Source organism: Spermophilus citellus (genome assembly GCF_964194105.1).
Source record: "Spermophilus citellus genome assembly, chromosome: 3".
Lineage (NCBI taxonomy): Eukaryota > Metazoa > Chordata > Mammalia > Rodentia > Sciuridae > Spermophilus > Spermophilus citellus.
In genome coordinates this window covers 179,323,025-179,347,138 of record NC_138184.1, presented here as the reverse complement: position 1 = coordinate 179,347,138, position 24,114 = coordinate 179,323,025, and the positions used below count along the sequence as shown (strand labels likewise).

The 24,114-nt window shown below is 34.6% G+C and overlaps 1 protein-coding gene across 2 annotated transcripts in view; it reads right to left on the bottom strand.

Moving 5' to 3' along the window:
• Window positions 1–24,114, bottom strand: part of GRM8 (glutamate metabotropic receptor 8) — a 765,391-nt gene that overhangs the window by 63,303 nt on the left and 677,974 nt on the right. For both annotated transcript variants that reach the window (XM_081288466.1, XM_081288467.1), the window contains one exon: window positions 19,515–20,450. In XM_081288466.1, the coding sequence (XP_081144592.1) occupies window positions 19,515–20,450 (936 nt within the window). The remainder of the gene's footprint in view (window positions 1–19,514; window positions 20,451–24,114) is intronic.

The window sequence follows — 24,114 nt, the reverse complement described above, 5'->3', positions numbered from 1 at the left end:
AGCTGATTTGAGGGGTTATAAAAGAAAGATAAAGGGTAGGAATACTGAGAACATGGGTGTGAGAGAAGGGAGGGAGGGAGGGAGGATGAGGTAGAGAGAGAGACCTGTTGGCTCACCTTCACTCTCCGTCAACCTGAATAGATGAAGTATGGATCCCAGATTGGTTGCACTCAAAGGTGAATGATATAAAGCATTCAAATACTCTTATAAATTTAAACTGTCCTCATACAGTTTTTTTCCAGATTTCTCTTTGAGTGTTGAAAGAACACAGTTTCAACCAAAAGGTTCTAAAGGGAAACAATGTGGGAGAGAAGAGTTGGCCTTTTTCCTGCTCTCATGCATTGGTTCATTCCTGCAAAAACCCTTCTTGGATGCCCATTATATATGAAGCACTGTGTTGGGTACAGTAAACAAAGCTGAAGAAAACAAGTATCCCAAGCCTCTGAAAGCTCAGCATCAGTGACTTAGTCCCAGTCAGCACAGCAGATGCTGGAGTTGTGGCCCATCTGTTTTCGTTTCTTCCAGTGACTTGCAATTGGTATACCAGCAAGCAATCTGATGTCAACCCACATGGATGAAAACGTGTTTCAATTCTATGTGATATTATATTAGCCCAGTTCAATAAAGCTATAGTGGATGATTAAAATGCTTTGATGATTTGAATATTTGAAAAAATAGACTTCAAAGCCAAATTGGAGTTTAAATGCAAGTTTCAAACTCACAAAGTCCCATGAAACCAAGTTTGGCTGTAGGGAAAATGGGGTAACATTTATGAACTGACTTTTGCATAACTGTGGTCAATTAAACTATGTAGGGCACTGAGTCCTCAGCTCAGCGAAATAGGAACTCACTCAATAAATGTTAGCACAATTATTCTTCTCCATTCTAGGCTTCTACTCAAAACCTTTAAAATGGAAAATGGAAAGTTATATGAAACCACGGCCCTGAAACAATGACATATGACAAAAAGAATGCTTTAGACCTGAGCAAAGATCAATTCCTATAAAATTAAATCTTAAATATAAAGACATGAATGAGATTTGTATTTAGATGATAAATTCTAAAGAAATTTGTATGTTTACCCATTGAATCTTATAATTTTCATTGAAATGGTAAAAATTCTACATATTATTTGGAAAGGATAATAATATTTCTGTTTCAATCAGGTTCTAAAAATTGGTTTAGTATGACATTAAATATTTGCTAGTGAATCCATTTTAAAATAGGTTTAGAAACAAGCAAGCAAACTCAATTTATACTGCATTGGTAAAATTAAATTATTATAACTATAATTACATTATAATTTTACTTGCCTTTTCATAATTATTACATGGATGTCTCCCTTGATAATTCTCTAAATGCAATGCACACACACATTCATTTTATTTGTATTTGAATTTGTTATTTTGTTTTTATAATAACTCTGTCTTATTTCACCATATATCACAATTAAAATTTCCCCTCAATGTTCTGTAGTTTGATTTAATATGCACATATGATTAAAAGTGAATTAAGATGCTTAGTATATTGCATATTAGCTTAGTACATTGTTTGAAATCTGCAGCCATATTTTTTGAAAAAAAGTATTTTTAATGTTAAATATATTTACAAGGAACAAGATTTAAAGGAGTAAAGGAATTGCATGCCATATCTAAAAATGGTAGAAAATTATATAGGGAATCACCCAAAGCAATAATTTTATGATATTTATCTAATCTAAAAGATATCTATTCCATTTGACATCTCAACTCAGTATATATTACCAATATTTTTAAAACTTACTTTAAAAAAATACTAGGTGAAAGTTGTCTTTGCTGTTATTAAAAAACATCATCACAATCTTAGCCATTGAAAATAAAGCAAATGTGTTACCTTGTAATTCCAGAGGTCAAAAATTATAAATGGGTCTCACTAGGCAAAACTCAAGGTCCACAACAGAGCTACATTCCTTCTGGAGGCTCAGGAACCACTCAGATCCTTATTTCAAGGTCAGGTGATTAGCAATCCTGATTCCACCCTGCTACCTTGATTCTCCTTTGCCAGGTAACATAACACATTCACAGGTTTTAGTGACTAGAATATTCACATCTTTGGTAGGTCTTTAATCTGCTCACTACAACTACTAACCACTGAATTTTATGCCATCTAGTAATGAAATATTGATCTAGTTTACATTTTTCTAGTTTAATTTTTTTCTTGTAATATGAGCTTATTTATATTTGCACTGTTAATGTTTTTGTTCCCTAGACATATACATAAAGCATTATTAAATTCTTATAGCAAGTAATTTGAGGATTTACAACTTTTTGTTATTAAATTCATCTCAGTTTTTTTTTGTATCATCAATTTAGTATAGCATTGTATAATAAAATATAGGGCACCCTGTTATAATTTCGTTTCAGATCAATAGCAAATATTTTTGGATGTGGTAAATAGTATACAGAACATACTTGCACAAAATAATTATCTGTAGTTTATCTGAAAATAAAATTTAATTGGCCATCTGTATTTTTATTCAATAAATAAGGCAACTTTCACCTAGTATTGTTTTAAAGTAAGTTTTTAAAATATTGATAATATATACTGAGTTGAGATGTCAAATGGAATAGATATCTTTTAATGGTACATAATACTGAAATAGAATATTTTATTATTATAAATATTTATAATTTTTCTTCTATGCATATTAACAATTTGCAATTTGCTTTAATATTTAAGGGCACTAAATATTAAATATTTGAAGATGCTATGAAGACATTTCATTTTAAGATACAGCTATATACCTCATCTTTTGACCTTATGATGCATGTTGTATTACATTTCAGTGAGATATAACTTGAAACAGACCAACTGTTCCCAAGTAGAGATACTGCAATTGAGGTATAAGACATTAAAAAAGGCATTTTAAGCAATTAAGAAAAATGAGGAATTAAGTTCCTTTGCTAATCTTCACTAAAACATGCACAAGTACAGAAAACTTTGAACATTGCTCCTTTGGAGAACTGGTAGAGAATTTGCAGGATCAGCTGGAGGGCTTCATGTTATTTGGGCATTGGAAATTGAAAGGCCACCAGCTCACCATTATTGTCATCAGCAACACTAGGATAAGATGGGTCAGTAGTCTTACTCATTGCTCAAGCCAGTTCTGTGTGTTGAACAGGGCTTTCACCCCAATTTTACAGATGAAAGCTGAGGCTTAGAGTCATCCCAGGCAGCATCACTGAGCACAGGATGAAAGCAGGGTTTCTACCAAGTATCCAGCTCCTCTATCCATTTCTGTAACTGCTGTACCATGCTGCCTCCATGCAATTAAACCGAATGCAATTTAATTGTTCAGGGTGTTATTTAAAATACTGTAGTTTTAACTATCACATGCTGTATTCAATTAAAATTGACTCTAAACTATTTTATGTTGAAAATATGGCCATTATTTTTTAAAATGAATGAAAATGCATATACAACTTCCCTAACATCTGTATAGAACATTTGTATACGAAAAAAATTTTGAGGAATTACCATTTTGTAAAAAGCAACTGCTTTTGAAAGGTTTCAAGTCTAAGGGGAAAAAAAAAACTGTGTGTGTGTGTGTGTGTGTGTGTGTGTGTATGTGTGTTCTTGTGAGTGTATGTGGATGCAGACACATAATTTTTTGTGTCTCTATATGTAGACATAAATATTATATATATATGTGTGTGTATATGTACACACACACACACACACACAAAAGTATATCCACACAAGACATGTACACTTGGATTCCTTAAATTATAATAATAGTTTTTCAAGAAAATAATAGCTTTCTTGTTCCCAGTTACAAAGGGACTTTCAAACATCAGCTTTTCCCAGTGTCTATAGGTTGAGTAACATCTGAAAGGAAAAAAAATATATATCAAATAAGAGAAAAATCAAAGGTGTACAAGAAACTTAACTGGTTCTTGTTACCAACACACTATAATTTGTCATGAGAGGATTGGTTAGTAGACATAATTCCCTCAGTCTTCCTTAGGCATTGTGGTGGAGCGATTTATGATACTGCATTAACTGGAAGTACAAGGAAAATGTGGTAGAAGGGGATAAGGAACCCACTAATGTGAAGTGAAATAAAAATCAATTTCTAGCAAGAGATTATTTTAGACATTAACTTCTCTGGGGTCACATCAAAGTCTTCTAGCCAGTGGTTCATGTATTCCTAGCAGAGGAAAAGTGATTTGAATGATAAACAAGGAAAATGATGAGTAAAATGTGTCAAAAGAATGTTAGGTAATGTTAAACTAGCAAAATCTGATGAACTGGGGAATATCTGCTGTCAGCTATACCATTTTCTATCTTCCATCCTTCTTTCCTTCCTTTTTTAACTAGAAAGTGAGAAAGTTTATAAATTAATGTACTGAGAACCTTTTGCAATTTTCTGCCTAAGATAGTTCACAAAAGTGAAGGAAACATATGGTGTGAGGAGATACCCCATAGGACTCTTTGGAAAAGTCATTCAGACTCTGGATCCCATGTCTGCATCATGCTATGTTGATATGAATGCCTTGATTAGGGTTTATGAGACTGATAATCTGCCTTAAGTACATTCATCTTCTAAAATGCTTTGTGCCCTCATTTGCATTCTTCACTGCATATGCACAGTAATCTCCAGGCACATTTGCTTAAAAATTAGGTCATGTCTGTGAGTGGTTGACCATTTCTTATGTAACTGGTAAATTTTCTTTACAATAAGAGCATTTGGAATTAGAGCCTTCGAGACTATCAGTCCTCATTTTACCTGAGGTGAGCAGACTAAGATTCAGGGAAGATAACTTGCTGATCAAAGCCACAGGGATGTTAATGAGACAAGAACCTCAGTTTCTTGCCTCTCAGTTCAAATATTTTCTCCACTTTTGTCTTTAACTTAATACATTGACTCAATTGGCTTGAAAATGTTGACCACTTTCCTTTATATCCAGTTCAACAACAACAACAATAAAATAAAATACTGTCACCTGAAACTATCTGCAAAGCACGTTGAGAGTCATTTTGTGACTAAGAAGTAAGAGTTCAGTTGGGAATAAATACAAAGGAATTATAATTATCATCTTTTCCTGAAGAGTTACTGAAACAAACCACATAGAAACAAATCTCAAAATGCAAAATAATAGACATCCACAGAAAGCATCTATTTGTTCTGAATTGGTAATATTCAATAAGTTAGAGAAGATGTCATGGATTAGTTCATTTGGTAGGAAAACTGATTTCATGAAAATGAAAGATGATCATGGAAAGACAGTTTGGAAAGTTTAGGTTTCAACTAATGCTAAATAGAAAATAATTTTAGTTTTTAAAAAAGCCTTCATAGGACCACTGATAGCACTGAGAACAATTTTTACTAATACCTGATTCTATAATTATCTACTGAAATCAGTCTCATCCTCTATTATAATTTAAGTTCCATGAAGACAAGCCATCTTTGGTTCAAACAATGCCATCAGTATTCAACAGAGCAAAGGTGTTAACTAAAAAGTGGCTCATTAAGTAGAACTATTTAAAAAAGTGCCAAAGTAGAAGTGCTATAGAATAACTTTATAACAGAAATCTTGAAATCACTGTCAAACAGCAAGTCTATGAAACTAGTTCTTATATCCAAATAGTAGTAGCCTGGGTTATAAAAGCTGGGAGTGGACTAGGGATTTGACCATGGATGTTGGGGGGGTCGGGGAGTATGGATATAGAAAAAATTTGAAATGAACACTATAATTTGTTGACAAAAGTTAAACAGGGGTACAAGGGAAAGAGAAATTAATGCCAACATGCAAATTTAGATCTTGGTAAATATAGATAATCTTTAAAGAAAGGGGGAAATAAAATAGAGATTTAACATAATGAAGAAATATAAAGTTGAAGTTAAAAGTCTGAGTCTGTGCACAACTGGAGTAAGTTAAACCTGAGGTCTATTAACAGTAGAAGGCAAAAATTCTCAACTTTCCAGCATCTATAAAATTTTCTTCAGAGGCTTAATCTCTGAGGATTCATCTCTTAGAGATGGAAGAAGATGGTTTAAATATGAAGAATTTAGATGTTTTTCAGCACATCTAATAAGAAACAACCATTTAAAATATGATAGATTTTGTTTCTTAGGTAGCTTAATTTTGCAATCTGGGTTTTAGATTGCTTTCAGATTTCAGTTTTGGATTGTTACAGTCTACATCTTTGAGCATGTGAAAGGGCAGAGATTAAGAACACAGCTAGAAAAGCATGAATTGCAGCCTTTCTAACAGAAACTGTGTGAATGATGAGCACTTCAAGGGAATGGCGTCTGGGAGAAATGCCAAAATCAGGGGCAACTTGAGCAGAAGGAAGATGAGATAAAAGAGACAAGAAACAAAAACAGATTCAAGGCAATGTGGTTTCCCAGAGCATAGAGGAAGGGACCATATAAAATGGAGGGCATCATTAGCAACCATAAATGTATGCACGTACTGTATATAAAAACACTATAAATGATAAGCAAGTCGGAAAATAGAAACTGAAGAGCCTTATTGGAAGACATGTCCTTTATAATCCTGTAGAACTGACTGCCTCTGCTTATTGCCATTTTTGTTGCCACCTTCTATACATATGCGTTTGCATTCAGAATTTAATTATTTCATGCTTAACATTGTCAGTTCTTAGCCATAAGTATGCAGTATAACAAAGTGTGCAATAAATTGTGGTTTGATTGGACATTTCAGCATGGGGAAAGTGCTTTGTTGAAGAAAGGGCAGTGCTAACAATGATAAGCTGCCTGCAGATAAAAACACTTGAAGGTTTTATGGCAGGTTTACAATCTACCAATAATATTTTCAATTCAAATCAATTTGAGTAAAATAAGAATTTTAGAGGAAACAGCTGGCAGGAGAAATGCATGACATTTAATCTTGCCTAGGAACCTGAAATCTACAGAAGCTATATGCATAGATGTGTGATCAATGTGAGTGATTTTGCATACACTCACAAAGACTGCATAGGGATCTGTCCTCTATAGGGTTTGGACCAACAGACAGCAGAAAATATTACATTTATTTGTACTCTCCCAAAATACACTTAACTGAACAAATAACTCAGTGAATCTAAAATTCCAAGATGAAAATGTTAAATTAATTAAATTTTTTTGGGGGGAAGAGTGTGGTACTGAACTCTACACCCTCAATCTTTATTTTTTTTAACAGGTCCTCACTAAATTGCACAGGCTGGCTCCCAATTTGCAATTCTCCTGCCTCAGCTTCCAAAGTCACTGGGATTTTCAATGTGTGCTACCACGTCCGGCCACAATTTTTGAATTAAACATTGTTTTTTTTCAAATTGGGATAACCTAACTCATCTTTAAACAAACAAAACTCAAAATTACAATTAGTGTTAACATTACTGATTATTCATAGGATTCAGAACATGGCCAAAATGCAGAATTTGTGGATTACCTTAAATAGTTTACGACTTTCAAACAGTGATCATAATTGGAAAGAATTTTTTGGTTTTATATGCCAGGTACACAAAATTACACAAAAATGAGATAAAATGAAGAAAAAAACTGAGTAAATTTATCCCTACATAGCAATTAGAGAAAATTGAGATTATCCTAAACTTTGCCCAAATTCATTAGAAACTAAAATCCATTTAATTTTTAAATTTACACAGTAAAATGGTGGTTATATAGTGAAATGTAATGCATCATTTATAAGTTACTTTAATCTTATTTCTAAAGTGTTTGCTTTATTTCAACTATCAAAATGGATTTCAATATTATTCAGCAGATTTCTTTACTCAAAATCATAATCCACCAGGTATTCTTGGTTTCATCCACAGACACATTGACTTTTTTTTCCTACTGTGGGCCTGAGTATGCTTCTTCATTCTTGGCTAGTTTTAGTCATCAATTAAAAAGACTTGCTTCTCAGCAACACACACACACACACACACACACACACACACACACACACACACAGGCTTGGAATGTAGCTCAGTGGTAGAGCACTTGCCCAGCATGTGAGAGGTCCTGGGTTTTACCTCTACACAAAAAGAATTTCTTTCTCTTCCTTAGTTCACATCAGAGAGAAGAGTGGGGCTCTTAATGTTTTTATTCATACATTACAGTTATACATAATATGATTCATTTTGACATATTTATAGATGCAGATAACATAATTTGCTTCATTTCATTCACGATGCTTCCTCTTTCCCTCTCCTCCTCTCTTCCCCAGTTCTCTTTCTTCTACACTACTGGACGTCCTTCAATTATTTATTGCTTTTTAAATTGTGCCTTATAGTTACACATAAAAGTGGAATTCATTGCAATTATTTATACATAACAATAGCATAGTTTTGTCACTTTCCTTCTGCAGCTCCTCCCTTTCACTATCCCTCCTCTCACCCCCTCAATCCCCTCCTTATACTCCATTGTTCTCTCTTCTATTTTCATGAGATACCACCTTTTAAAAATTCCTTATTACTCTCTAGTTTCCATATATGAGAACAAAAATTTCAACCCTTGATTTTCTGCATCTGGCTTATTTCACTTAAAATGATATTCTCTAGTTCCATCCATTTATCAGCAAATGACATAATTTTGTTCTTTTCACGGCTGAATAAAACTCCACTCTGCAAATAAATCATTTTTTTTTAATCCATTAACAGGCACCTAGACTGATTCCATTACTTGGCTATTGAGAGTTGTGCTGCCATAAACAAAATTTCTCAAAAGAAGAAATACAAATGGCCAACAAATATATGAAAAATATTCAACATCCTTAGTAATCATGGAAAAGCAAATCAAAACTACATCAAGATTTCATCTCACTCCAGTTAGAATGGCAGTCATCAAGAATAAAAGCAATATCAGGAGGCTGAGACAGGAAGATCATGAGTTCAAAGCCAACCTCAGCAATGACAAGGTACTAAGCAACTCAGTGAGACCCTGTCTCTAAATAAAATACAAAATAGGGCTGGGGATGTGGTTCAGTGGTCAAGTGCCCCTGAGTTCAATCCCCAGTAACAACAACAACAACAACAAAAAAGAATACAAGTAATAATAACTGTTGGGGAAGATGTGGGGAAAATGTACACTCATACATTGCTGGTGGGACTGCAAGACAGACATTATTAGCTGATATACATATATGATTACACTATTTATGTGACTTTGCACCATGTACAGCCAGAGGAATGAAAAGCTGTGCTCCATTTGTGTACAATGTGTCAAAATGTGTACTACTGTCCTGTATAACTACTTAGAACAAATTAAAAAACAACAGAAGGGACACCAGTAGACTAGAGGAAGGAGATCAAGAGGAAGGAAAGGGAGGTACTGGGGAATAAAATTAATCAAATTATACTGTTTTATTGCATGCATGTATGAACTTATCATAACTAATTCCACAGTGATGTATAATTATAATGTACAAAGAAAAAAAGAAAAAAAACAAGAATACAAAAAACAACTGTGAAGATGTGGGGGAAAGATCACTAATACATTACTGGTAGGACTGCAAGTTGGTATAACCACTATGGACAGCAGTATGGAGATTTCTCAAAAGACTTGGATAGGAACCACTGTATTACCAAGCAATCCCACTCCTTGGTTTTTGGCCAAAAAACTATTGGTATTTATCCAAAGTCAGCAAACTATACTGATACATGCACAACAATTTTTATGGTGGACCTCTTTTTGAAGCTCAATTGAGTGGAACCCCCACAGCAAACAAAGAAAAATTTTGCCATCACAAGAAAAATTACAGAATATAAAATGCAATCACTTCCCCTCCTGTTTTATCTTCTGCTCCCAATTCAATTTAAAATAAGTCCCCAATATTTCTTGCCTGCATTTCTTAAATAAACTTGATTTTCTCCTTTTTGTTTTCATTGTGCACAACAATTTGTCCAACTTACCATTGGCAAAGAAATCTCACAAAGCGTAATTTTATTGAGAACACATCCATGCTTAGAATGACTCAAATACACTCAAATTCCTAGCAAAAGAAGTACAAACTTGGCATCAGTCCCTCCATAGAATGCTTCCCAATTATCTGCTCAGCCTTATTTTATGGGTAATAATGCAATTTACTGCCCATATTGGGAAACAGTTTTCACAGTAAAAAAGGTTCTATTAGTAGAAGAAATAGGGATATATGATCACCCTACTCTCTATGGTTATCTTTAAGTTAGAACAGTTTTTAACTCACAGGTTTTTCAAATAATACCTGATCCCCCCCCCCTTTCTGACTATTTAAACCCATTATTCCTATTTTCCAGAAGGCAAAATAGGAATATTTTCTATTCTGTCTTCTAGACCTATTTTGATTTCTGCCTCCTTCATGGAGACTTTCTTTATCCCCCCAAAAGACATGGTATTCTTTTCCTTTCAGTAATCCCTTGCCCCAAGATTTCCACTATCTTACTCTGCCTTGTACTAGCCAATTTTATGCTTGGTATAGCCACTACTTAATGCTAATTAAAAAATTCCTGATTCAAACTTCTTATTCACTTATGCATTTTAAAAAACACTCATCAAAGGTCTTTGTTTATAGAAAATATTTAATAAATATTTTTATGTAATGCCATTACCAGATATAAACTGATACTTAAATTATGGTCTCTGAAAAGTACTTATTTAAGCAATTGAATTAACCCTAAAGATGAGGAAATTTATAGATAATTTGTAACCACCAAATATGTTGAGTCATTTTTACAAATTCAAAATCATTCATCCACTTTGCATCTGAAAGAATCTCTCAAAATAGTATACACTAAAAGTTTATGAGAATGTACATTCATGTTGGAGATCTTCATTTAAATCCTTACGTATGCAATTATTCACATTTGTATCATATAAATATATTTATTAAATAAAATTTAAGTATTTATTAGGTAAAACTGTCCTTTATTTATCTATGCATTCTTGGTGCTACTCTATAGAATTCTCAATATTAAAACTTTTGTTCTGTTTAATTTTTGCTATTCAAATAATGTAATAGTATCTCTTGACTCAACAATTTTAGATCGTAACTGTTGTCTACTCACAGGAGAAGGTAAGTGATTTGGTGTTCTGGGACAACTCCCTTCTCCTGAATGTCCTTACAGACCTTCTAATTTTTTAAAGTCACATTAATGTTTTTAAAGTACAGGGTTAATAATATTTACATTCATGTTAGCAGATAAATTATTATTTCTGTGTTTTTTCCCCCAAGTTCTTTCTAACAAGGTAAAAACCAATAAAAAAGCAATTTCTATGTATGTCTGGTAAATATTTAAGCAGCATAACTGGACTGGCAGAGGAATAAGAATAATTATTAAAATTCTGAAGTTTTGTATGTATGTATGTATGTATGTATTGTTACCAGGGATTGAACCCTAGGGCATTTAACCACTGAAACATATCTCCAGCCCCCTTTTTAATTTTTTTTTTTTTGAAACAAGGTCTCACTAGGTTGCTTACAGCCTCACTAGGTTGCTGAGGATGGCTTTGTACATGCAATCCTCCTGTCACAGCTTCCTGAGCTGCTGGGATTACAAATATGCACCAATACACCTGGATTTTAAAAAAATAATTAGCCCTGATGATCTAATAGATCCATTTGTAATTCCTTTTCCAATTTCCTCATTACTTTTAGATCATGTGCAGTTGTCACTGTTATCCATCTCATATCTGATGATGTCTCTTTTAATAGCTGAGTTACATCAAGAATAATCCATATATAAGATATGTAAGGCACAGACTCTCTAAGCCATTTATGTCTTTAGCCTCACACTGACTGATAGTTTGGCTGGCTATACAATTTTAAATTTAAAATACTTTTCCCTCAAGAAAGTCTTTGCTCATTGCCATGCAGATTTCAGGCAAGCAGATGAGGTCTGATTTTCATGCCTTGTAGATAACTTTTTTCAACTCTGAAAGTTCTTAAAGTTTTCTATCACTTAATGAAGTTTTACTAAAATTAAATAAAAAATTCTTTTTAATTTAAAGAATTAGCTTTTGAAACTTGTCTTCTTTTTAAATATTATTTCTTTGCCTTCTTTGTCATTTCCTCTGCTGTTTATTAGATACACCTTGGGATCTATCTCAGCATATTTTAACTTTTCTTCATATTATCCTTATTTTTTTTTTAACTTTTTTCTCTTTGCTTCTGCCTTTTATTTTACCCTCCACATCTCCATGCTGGTTCCCAGTTTCTATCTGTTTAGCTTTTTATTTTCACATTTATAATTTTAATTTCCAGTCATTTTCTTATTCCCTGGTTGATCTTTTCCATAGCAACCTTCACATATGTATATGTGTATGTGTGTTCAATATTCTTCTCTTGGTTCTTAGAATGCTGATTTTTAAAAATTTTCATGTTTTCTAGGATTTTTTTCTTTGAGTCAGTTATTTTGTTTTGTTTGTTTTTTAAACTTTTAAATATATATTTTTAGTTTTCTTCATCCTAGCATCTATGACTGCTAATGAAAATTATGATTGACAGCCAAGGCTGACTGATAAAGATTACTGGTTGAGCCCATTTTCTCTGTTTGTCAGGACTGACCGTGGACTTGGAGTTAATGATCATTTAACCTGACTGGCCTCTCTTTAAAATATCTTCATATTGGCAAGCAGAGTATGGACCCACCCCAGAAGGAGTAGAGTTGAGAAATTTATCTATCCTGGACAGAGTTATATTTCCTATCCCCCCACCATCCATGTTTAAAATAAAATTACTTCAAATTCTTGTCCTTCTCTTTCAGTGGCACATATCCACACTAGAAGTCCTCCATCAGATTATTCTCATTCTTTAGACTTCATAATTTTAATCTTCACTCTTCTTATGTGAAGTTGGGGCCAAAAGGGGGAGTGAGGGGTCTAACTGGCACAGCTATTCTCCAGTGTGATTCTTCAAGTATTTCCCTGATGCTCACAGCAATGTTTACTTAGGATTTTTGTTGAGCTTTAGTTTGGGAATTATTTGGAAATTCCATAGTAAGACCCACTCGTGCCTCTTGGAGTGTGCTTCCATTCTTTTAGTTTTTCCATAAATTAAACCCAATTGACTTATTTTTTCAATAGTTTTTCCAAAATGTTTTTCATCTAATTTAGTGCTAACAATATTATGTCTCCCCACCACCTACCTACCTATCTACACCTCTCTCTCTCTCTCTCTCTCTCTCTTTCTCTTCTCTCTCTCTCCCCCCCCCCCGCCCCATCCCCACTGTTTCTCTTCCTCCTCTCTGCCTTATTTTTTTTCATTCCATTATTAGGGGGAGGGTATTTTTAAAATCAGCATTTATTTTGAGCCAGAAACCAGATTGTTTCCATTTTATGGTATTTTAACATTCAAATACATCTGTTTTTCAGTTATTTTAGCTAGCCTGGTATTTATATTAATACTTAGTTAAATATTTTTTATACTTTAAGGTAGTTGGGACTAACCCACATGATACTACATTTAGATATATATATATTTTTAATTTCCCAATATAAAAATGTATATATGGTTTCAGCCAAAAGAAACTATTTACTTGCAATCTGCTCTTTCTAGCACCCTGTGTGCATAAGATATTAGAATCTAGCGAATCATGGAAAATGCAATTTGGAGTTAAAATAAGTAAATTCGTCACTACATTCTATATTATGCAGCCTGGATGTCATTAAGGTTCTGCCTGTATAGAAATAAGTCTATTTATATGACATTTCTCTAAACATTTTGAAATAAAACCATGGTCACTGTGACTTTAAAAATAAATTTCAGTCTTAATGAAATCTAGTATCACAGCATTTTCAGTCATACAAAGTAAACAAAACTGTTTTCATGAGATGCACTAGCTTTAGAACCAAGTTCCCAGGTTGACTAACTAATGGTCTAGCTAATTAAATTAGTGTAATTTGGGCATAGGAAATTCAACTTTATGGAAATGCAATTTCAGTTTGAAAAAATATGAGAAAATACTAGAATCTCACTGATAAATAAATGCTTACATTAAGTAGACCTAGTCCCCACAGTTCCTTCAGAGCCCACAAACATAGGATTTTGGAACCTAAATAAAGTTCATTGAGCAAATATTCTTTGTGCTGTCAAATCATAGGATTTTGGAATCTAAATAAAGTTCATTGAGCAAATATTCTTTGTGCTGTCAAATCAGATGAGCATCCCCAAAAGAATTGCCTTTAATGTATAAAGATAAAAATTTTCTCTAGCAATAATACATAGCACAGTCAGAAAAACAAACAAAAAATATGGATAAGGCAGAATTCCCAAGGAAAGATACTTACCAGCCCTGCCCATGTGTGTCCCAGAATCTATCTCAACTTTCTCTTCTAAAAGTTTACAAGCACTTCATTTTAAAGTAACTATATAAATGAGATTATACAGTTTCTTTTGTATTTTGTTGAATTTATTTTTCCCATTCCAGAGTGCATTGCAATATTCTGGTCTAACTGGCACCTTTCAGAAACAGCATAACACAACCTGAAACATAATCTTCAACTTGGGACATCACTGAAGTCTTCAATAGGATGTAAGATGATGAATGAAAATGCTTACAGTTCACCAACAAATGGCATGACATAGTCATAAGCATCAATGACAAACATGCAAAGTGGACACTGGTCATTGCTTCTTCTTCACTCCTTCCTAAGGAAAGGAGAAATATTTGGAAAATAGGTGTGGCTGGAGAATGACCTCTGGTCTGATCTATCCTGCAAATTTCTTCTGTGGTTTTCCTTGTCATATGGACTCTTTACCCCAGGATTTTCTTGTCTCAACTGGGCTACACCTACAGCAGGAGTTTTATGAATAATCTCTAATCTCAGACTTACCTTTCCCAATTCGTTAAGGCTACTCACTCACATTTCAAACTGTAACATCAAGATTTCAGCAACTGCTTTCTGAGCACACTTGCAGCTAAATATTTGAAGGCACCTCTCTTTCTTCTGATCCTTCAGATGGCTGTCTCCCTCACAGCCCTCTTTCACTGCTGTGATCTCATGATCTATACTCTCAGGCAAGCTTCCCAGAACACACTTCCAGTTGGGAAGCTGCACAACCATGGAACAAATGGCTGGAGAAATTGAGACAATTATCTGGATAAATCAAATATCTGATCTCCCAATTCATTTAAATATATCCCAAGTCATTTAATCTCTTTTTGAGAACCTCTTTCAGACCTGGTATTCTGGTAGGTGAGCAAAACCAATTAAGGTTCTCACCCTCATGGCTAACAGCCTGACATTAAGTAATAATCCCCAACATTAATTCCTGCTTATTATGTGCTAAGCACCTTTCCTGACTCATAGGTTGTGTAAGTTTCTGCCAACTAGTATAAGGTATCTATAAGAATCATATCATAATGATACAAAAGGAGTTTTTGCTTTTGACTCTACCATCTTCCTGCTTTTTCCAGAATATATGAACTCAAGTTTGCTCTAGATTGCAAAAAGGCCTGGGAACACGCAGCAGGTAACATCTTTTCAGGGCTCCGTTGTCTAATCCTCATCCTCTGGGGGATCTTAACTTCTATCTGCCAAAGTATAGCCTCTTGCCTACGTGTTCTCAGCTAGCTTAGCAGATCCAGGAATCAAACCCAAGTCCTCAGGCTGCAGAGCTCATGCTCTTCCTCACTGGACCCACTCCCTTTCCACGCCTGCACTCTGCCTCTGCACAGAGAGAGACAGTGGAAGCAGCAGGGAGGGCGGGTAGGGGGAAAATATCAGTCACATCAATTCTCCTTTGCTTTGAGAATTGTAGATGCTTTCTTGTCCTTCTCCCTAAATGTTTAGTAGCCATATTTCAGAATCAGTGATAGTGTCAATGTTTTTTTTTTTTTTTTTTTTTTTTTTTTTTTTTTTTTTTTTAAGAAATGAATGTGGTCCCTGGTGGAATGGGAAAATTTTTTTCAGAAAAAAATATAGTTATTGTAAGGAGGATCACAGTTAGATACATATAGAAGATTCCTATTATGTTATATTCTCACCTAAATAAGAATTTATGCTATCACGTTATGCCATTGTTGTACAAGGCACTCCACTCATTCCACAGGCATTTATTGAAGCTATAGTGTGTGAAGGGGTTTGTGTTGCAATGGATGCGTTCAGATATACATCAGATAGACACAGATTTACACAGAAAACACTGAAAGGAGAGAGGAGGAAATAATGGGGTGGGAATAAGAAAAGGGAGGAGTTGAAAATGAACCCTGGGTTTCTTACTTGAGCTACTAGATAGATGCTACACTGTAGAACCAGAGGGCAAAGAAAAATAAGCTGGTTCAGGATTTATTGTTTTCTCTCTTAAGCTTTAATTTTTCTCTTCCATCTTGAGGTTGTTTTTATTTGGTTTCCATTTGATGCTCTGGTCAGAGCTCTGTGCTCCCTGGAGCTTGGCCGTGTCATAACCTTTCTCTGCTTATTTCCATTTTCTGAGCCCAATTAGGGAGGATAAAATATGTCTCTAAGAGATTGCTGCCATCCTAACAGCCCCTAACCATCCCTAAAGACTCTTTTCCTGACTATAAAGTTAATTACTTTTTAATTTTTTTGTCTTTTCCTGACAATCACATGCATTTCTATTCATCTATGGCTGTGCCTCTATGTGTCCACCCTTCCTTTACACTACTTCTCTACAAAGAGAAAATACATTTGCATGCGATTTAGTAAAACCCAGCAGTAGACACATATGATGTGATGAAAATCTACTGGAAAAGAACAAGATTGATCTCCATTTAAAAAATCTGAAAAAAAATAAATTAAAATAAATGAGGTTTTATCAATGAATGAAGGCACACTTCAGAGAACTGTCAGTCTTCATGACTCTGTGACAAGTACTATGATGTTATTCATGTTTTCCAAAATATCTGTCTAAATTATTCAACTAATTTTACTTTTTCTCACACTTCTTGTAATTTCAAAGCGACCGTGTAGATGAATTTTCTGCTATAGACATTACTCTGGTACAGTATAATCAAATACATACAGGAAGAAATTTTGTTCTTCTGCTATTTCCCATGTTATAAATTCTGAATCACTAATGTACAGTTGGAGGATGAACAGTTCTTTGCTTTCTCGTCTCAGACCTGACCTCTCACCATCTTCCCCTGTCCTTGAGCCTGGCACCTCACAGGGGCTGGCAGGCGTCAGGAAGGCATGGGCTGGGAGCCAGACTGAGCCTTACAGTGAAGGCTCAGGGAAGCAGACTGACATGGATTCAATAACTAGCACAATGCTGGACACAGTGCTCAATAAGGATCTGCTGAATTAATGGATGTGCGTGCCGCCTCGCTGTTGTAAAGGCTTCAGGTTGATAATGTGGGGCTAATTGGCTGAGCATTATAAATGAAAACAGAGGGCTGCCTAGCTCTTTGCTTCTCCAAAGTCAATACAACTGATTTAAAAACTTCTAGAGATACAAGACTTTTATTCATTTTTAATATTCATGTCAGTAGTTTTGGCAATGTGGAAAAATAAATATACTCAAGCATTTTATGTATGGTTTCAAATATAAAATATATATTGACAGGAAGGAGCAGGAAGCAAATTTGAAGATAAGTTTTAGAATAACACATACTTCTATTATATAAAGTACCTTAGAAGCCAGATCTTAGTTATTTATAATATAATAGTTCTTCATACAGAGCTGGTCTAAATGCAACAACTCCAAGGCTAAATAATTGGAGGACTCTACAATTAACTGAAAATTCCAAGAGTTAGTGTGCCCCACCAAATTCTTCTCTTGAATACAAGTTTCATATTCAATAATAAATAAAATATGAAATGAATTCCAACAAACTTATATTATTATTTGTTTTTAATTTGCCTCTTAGACTTTCTTTATTCCACAAAGTTTAGATGGAAAAAGAAATTTTGCTAACCACATTCTATCTCTAAAGGTGTGGATATTCCACACTCATAAATAAACATAATGCACAAGTTTTCAGGGGATGTGCATCTCTCAGGATAACAGCACAAAGCACCCTCCACCCTCTGGCATATTGGGGTATCCTTTTCACCCCCAAATTTTTGTCTCCATCACTATTCTCAGCAGGCAGCTACAGCTCTGAAACTTTAATGCTCTGAGAGAAAATAAGTAGTTATTCTTTTATTACCTTAAAAAACTGCTAATAGGATTTATACTTGAACTACTAAGATGATGTCCAACATCTTGTTGTAGGAGCATGTTTTTATTTAGTCTAAAAAAACTTAGACACTGAAAGAATTGTCTGAATAGAGAAAAACATCTTATTTGCATTGGTGTTTGCCCTGTTCCATCTGTGGATATTATTATATGAAAAATAAGAATAGGTTATACTTCATAAAATATAAAGGAAGAGAAAATAGAAAAAAAGTGAGATGTTATCTCAGGAGATTTTGTTTAGTTCTAATATTTATTGTCCACCAGAAAGCAGAGTGAACTTATCATGGCCCTCTCCAGGTAAATCAGTCTACAAAGAAACAGTTAAAATACAAATATAAGAACTGCTTAAGTTTTCTTTACTAATAATTCATATAGCTTAGACATTTCCAAATGCTGACAAACATTATTTTTCTTTGACTAGTCCAATATATCATATTAAAAAATAGATTTTGAGAGATTTGTTTCCACATTCTTTCATAATTTAGATTTACAAGTTTGATCCTAATAAATTCCCATTGACATATAACAAAATATGTGTTCTGACTCTTAGGCACTGGTCTTTGTTCAACAGATTGGTTTATTACTATCCCACTACCCAAATCTTATAATTTGGGGTTAACCTTACTTTTCTGTCTTACTGTATATAGAACTACATTCATCTAGTTCAACACATGTTCCCTCTCATATGCAGATGTTCTTTATTAGCAATGTTTTATGTAGGAAAAGTTAATGGGAGATTAGTGACAAAGGAAATTACTTAAAGTTATAAACTGTTTTATATAATTTTCCATTGCTGTCTTCTTTATTCTTCACTATCATCTTTCACATACGGAAAGGTCATGAGAATAGGGGCTCAGAAATAATAAGAGGGTTCAGATTGTACTTAACCATTTCAGTTTCTCTTTATTTTAGTTGTTCTATTGTAAACTCTACTTCCATGACTAAAATCATCATAATGATGAAGGGATGGCTTCCCTCCCCTGAAACCCCCTAGAGTTACAGTAGAACAGGGAAGGAGGCATTTGTCATGCAGTAGAATATTCTGGGACAGCTCACTCCTGTGAGCCACATCTGCCCTTTTTTCCTCCCACTTTTAATTAACATTTGGAAAAAGAACTTCGATGTTAGTAGATAACAAAGCTGTTAAAAGAGACCAGGAAAGTGATGTGTGTTCTGTCAATCTTCTCCCTTGCCAAGGAGGATACAAGAGAGTGTTTTTCTTGGAAAATCAGCTCTAGTCAACACATACTCAAAGCAATGTGACCTTGAGCTATATATGTCTAAATAAGAATAGCACAGACTGAAGCATCTTGAGAGAATGTAAATGAACCAGGAAGAGGAAAAGCATCCTAAATGAAGAAGTTAAATCCAGAAAAAGGGTTGTCAAATGCATTTCCTGCCACTTACCTTTTCTGCTGACTGAGCTGTACCAAAAAAGATGGGAATGAATGCTAACCAAATGATGCAGGTGGTATACATGGTAAATCCGATTGGTTTGGCTTCATTGAAAGTCTCTGGAACACCTCTCGTCTTAATGGCATAAACAGTACAAGTGACCATCAAGAGGATACTGTATCCAAGGGAACAAATGAGCGAGAGATCAGAAATGTCACACTTGAGCACTCCTCGGGCGTTTTCCGGATCCAGTGTCCGTTGTTCTCCATAGTCGATGATGGTGTGTGGTGGGTCCACAACAAACCAGACAAACACCCCAAGGAGCTGTATGGAGATGAGGCTGAAGGTGATCACCAGCTGGGATGCTGGACTAATAAACTTGGGTGCTGTGACAGATTTCTTCCCCTGCTCAAATATTCGGTGGATACGGTTTGTTTTGGTCAGAAGGGCTGCATAGCTGAAACACATACCAAGTCCCAAGAAGATCCGTCGGAAGGAGCATATAATTGTATCTGGTGCTGCAATCATTAAAAAGGTGATGGAATAACAGAGAAAAATCCCTGTTAGGAGCACATAACTAAGTTCCCGTCCTGAAGCCCTCACAATAGGTGTGTCATTATAGCGGACAAAGGTCACAATCACAAAGGTGGTGGCGATGATCCCCAGTATTGCAACAAACACAGGCACCACGGCCCAGGGAGAATGCCACTCCAGTTTGATGATGGGGATACGCTGGCAGCCTGTACGGTTGATGTTTGGTCTCTGATCCAAAGGGCAAAGTTCACAGGAGAGCTCATCTACCTGGTAGTTGTAACCTTCACAGCGCTCACAGTGCCAGCAGCAAGGGACCCCTTTGACGGTTTTCTTCCTCTCCCCGGGCTTGCAGGGCAGGCTGCAGACAGATGCTGGCTGAGTGTGTTCTCTATTAGCCCACTGCATGTCTTCCACCTGTGGGTATAAAAAATTAATGAGCCTTCCATTTTTCCCCCATTTATAATATCCTAATCCTAGCCACAGGTTTGTAATAAATCACTGAATGCTGACAGTACAAATACAGTTTACCATAATAAGAGCCCAATCTCTTTCCCCGATATTGACTTTATGAAAGTGTTAAATGATTGGGTCCAATAAATCATTCACATCATCAACTTGATAAGTGTCATTAGTTTCCATTTACCTCTTCATTGCTGACCAATCTGACATTTGCAGAAAGATTTATTGGCCCAAACAGTTTTAACACGAAAAGAAAAAATAAATAAAAAGGTCCATAGGATATTTTAGAGCTAATCACAAGTATAAATGCCAGATTCTCTGAAACACTGGATTATGATATAAACATATTTAAAAGATGATCTATGTCTTTCTACTATCCTGGGGGAAATTCAGTTCACACTATGGCAATTTTGAAAGGAAATGGCAAAACAAGTTAACTTTAATCTTTGTCTCCTTATGTGTTCATGGAGATAAGAACACTTATGTGCTTTGTTCCTCTTTAGGTTTGAATCCACTTTTTCTTCAGGCGTGCATTTCCACATTATGCAAAAGACCATGCTGATTGAGATAGCTTAATGGTAATGTTTTCCACTGAACAAAAGTCATCCAACAGGTGATTTAAAACAGTGACATTAACTACAAATGAGGGAGTTTCCCTACTGTGCAGAATATTTGCCTTACAGCTTTAAAGTTCTACCTTATAAATCACAGAATATTTTATTGAAATAAAAATAATTTTGAAGGGGACAGTAGCAATTGTAGTGCCAGTCCCTTACCTTGAATTTCTTCCTTATAAGATATACAATAATTTTAACAGAATGTTAGTAGTTAAAAACTCCTATAGATAAGAGGCCATTTGTTATGAAAACCAGCTGCTATATAATAGGTCAGGTCTATGAAAGGAATGATCTGCTTACTGGTGTGAACCAACAGTCACTGACACACAATCTTGTCTTCAACAGATATTTACTTAATTCTTGAGGAAGAAAGGGTAGAAAAGGTAGCACACAGAGACCTCAGGAATAAAGGCCAATTTGAGAATCATGGAAAAGGGAAATGAAGGAATGTGTGAAAAGGAGAAACCCCTTATTTTTCCAAGACACAGCTTATTAACAATCCTTAGGAATTATGATACTCTGTGCTGGTCACTTTCCAAGATTGGTCCCTGATAACCTCTCCTGAAATGCATCCACTCACCTGGTCCTCTCTCACTTTGAATAAGAGATGATCTACATAAACAAGAGTATATTCCAAAAATGATGGTATGTGATTTCTGAAGCTAGGTCATAAAAGACATTTTGGCCTATGCTTTGCTTTTTCTTGGATCTTTCACTCCAGGGGAAGCACCACAGTGTCAATTCCCTATGGAAAGGAAGAGAGGCCTGGGCCAATCACAATCACCAACTTGTGGTGCCTGAGATGGAGCCACCCACAAAGGCATCATCTGGTCCAAGTCAAGACTTTGAATGATGCATCTCTGACTGACATCTTGGCTACAAACTCAGGAGAGTCCTGAGGTGAAGCAGCCCAGCTAAGCTTCTCCTGAATTTCTCATTTACAGAAAGCATGTGAGATTATAAATGTTTGTTGTTTTAAAATGCTAAATTTTGAATTTTATTTTTATAGCAAAAGAAAATTAATGCAGCTTGGAAACTTACTCATTCTGTTTCCACTATCATTTTAACATTAGTAATGTATTGAGAAGCCACACCCAGGCACAGCTACCATACATCTTTAAAATATCAAGCGTGCAGTCTCAGAAATATTCCTTCATCACTTTTAAGGCTGCCCCCTCCCTTTGGCAACCAGATGACTGAGATTGTTCTTATGCTTTTATTACTTAAAATGCTTTTCTTTCTTGAAAACTTCTTTGAATAGCTGAGGGCAGAGAATCATAATTCTTAAACTCAATTTTTGCAGAGGGCTATCTAACCCCCTCCAAGGTAGAGTAAAGAATTCATTTCAAACATCTTCCCTTGGGAAAGGAGATGCTATTTCATGTGTCATAAGTTCATACAAGACTATTAAATCTATTCTATGAGCATAACACAGAGGTAAATTAATCTATCATAACTACTAATTCTCCATTAAGTTTTAATAACTTTAAGATTTTATTTACTTACAAGATTATGGTAAGAAAGAAAATAATGTTAAATTGGAAGCACATAGTAGCTTTTCTAAAAAAAAAATTTTGAGAAAAAAATGAAATGTTCTACTGAGTAGCTGAAATATTGATTTTATACCATAATGGACTCATAAGATAATAAAATACTTTCTGAAGGTAAACTTTATGGTTCAAAACTAATTATTATAAAACCAAAATTGCATTTTTTTCCTGGGACTTTTATGGATTTATAATATTATAGTCCAAAAGAGTTAGCAAAAAAAAAAAATTCAGAAATGTTAAACATCAAACTTGATGGAAATTTAAAGGATACTACTATGGTTTGAATATGAGGTGCCCCCCCCCAGTGCCCCTGTGTTAATGCACAAATATTCAAAGATGAAATGATCAGATTATGAGAACCATACATAATCAGTCCATCCTAGTTTGAATGAACTAACTAGGTGGTAACTGTAGGTAGGTGGAGCTTGGCTGGAGGAAGTGGTTCATTGGGGGTGTGCCCTGGAAGGGTGCATTTCTCTATGGCCCCTCCCCTTCCTTTTTCTGCTTCTTGGCTGCCATGAACAGAAAAGCAGTCTTCCACCATGCCCTTCTGCCATGTTCTGCCTTGTCTTGGGCCCAGAGAAATGGGCCCACCATGTGCTGAATCTCTAAAACCATGAGACAAAATAATTTTTTCCTCCTCTAAGTTGTCAGGTATTTTTGTCACAAGGACAAAAAGCTGAGTAACACAGTTATCTCTGGTGACATGTCAGATGTTTTGAATCTCCACATACCTTATTTTGTGAAAGGAAATATGATGCATTAACAAAGAAATATAACCATGTTGGATAAATCTCAATACATAGGATGAATATGTGCCATTATAACCTAAATATGAAATTTTCCTTGATAAGTTTTCTGTGTATAGAATTAATGGATAAATGTTTTCTGTAAATGTAAAATAAAGTTATAAAACTGTGGAAAATGCAACATTTCAATAGCTGTGAATGTTTCTTTTAAATAAAAATATATTTAAATCATACATGCAATACTTTTTAATAAATGGAGATTAAGTTTGTTTTAGAAAACAAGCTTAGTATATGTGTCTCCATTTTCATCAAGAAATATATTAATGTATGACTATATTATGAATTGGTATTATAATTAAGGTCTGGAGACCAACTACTCACTATCCATCTCAAGGAAAGATAAATGGCCTATGCTTGAATGAGGATCTTATAAATACATTGATATTTGAAACTAATGACATATTTTATATAGTTTCTAAATGATGATTTTAAACAATACTACTTGAATATAAATTAAACTGCCTCATTTCTATAAATTCCTTATTAAAAAATTAACAAGGATCATTGAATCGGTTTGATTGCTATATTAACAAATTATTCCATCTTTCATAATAAGTATGAAGAGAAGGCTTATCCAAGTATTTTTAAAATTGATCTCCCTACCATTGGTATTATTCAGATATTGCAATGTTTCTGTCTAAAA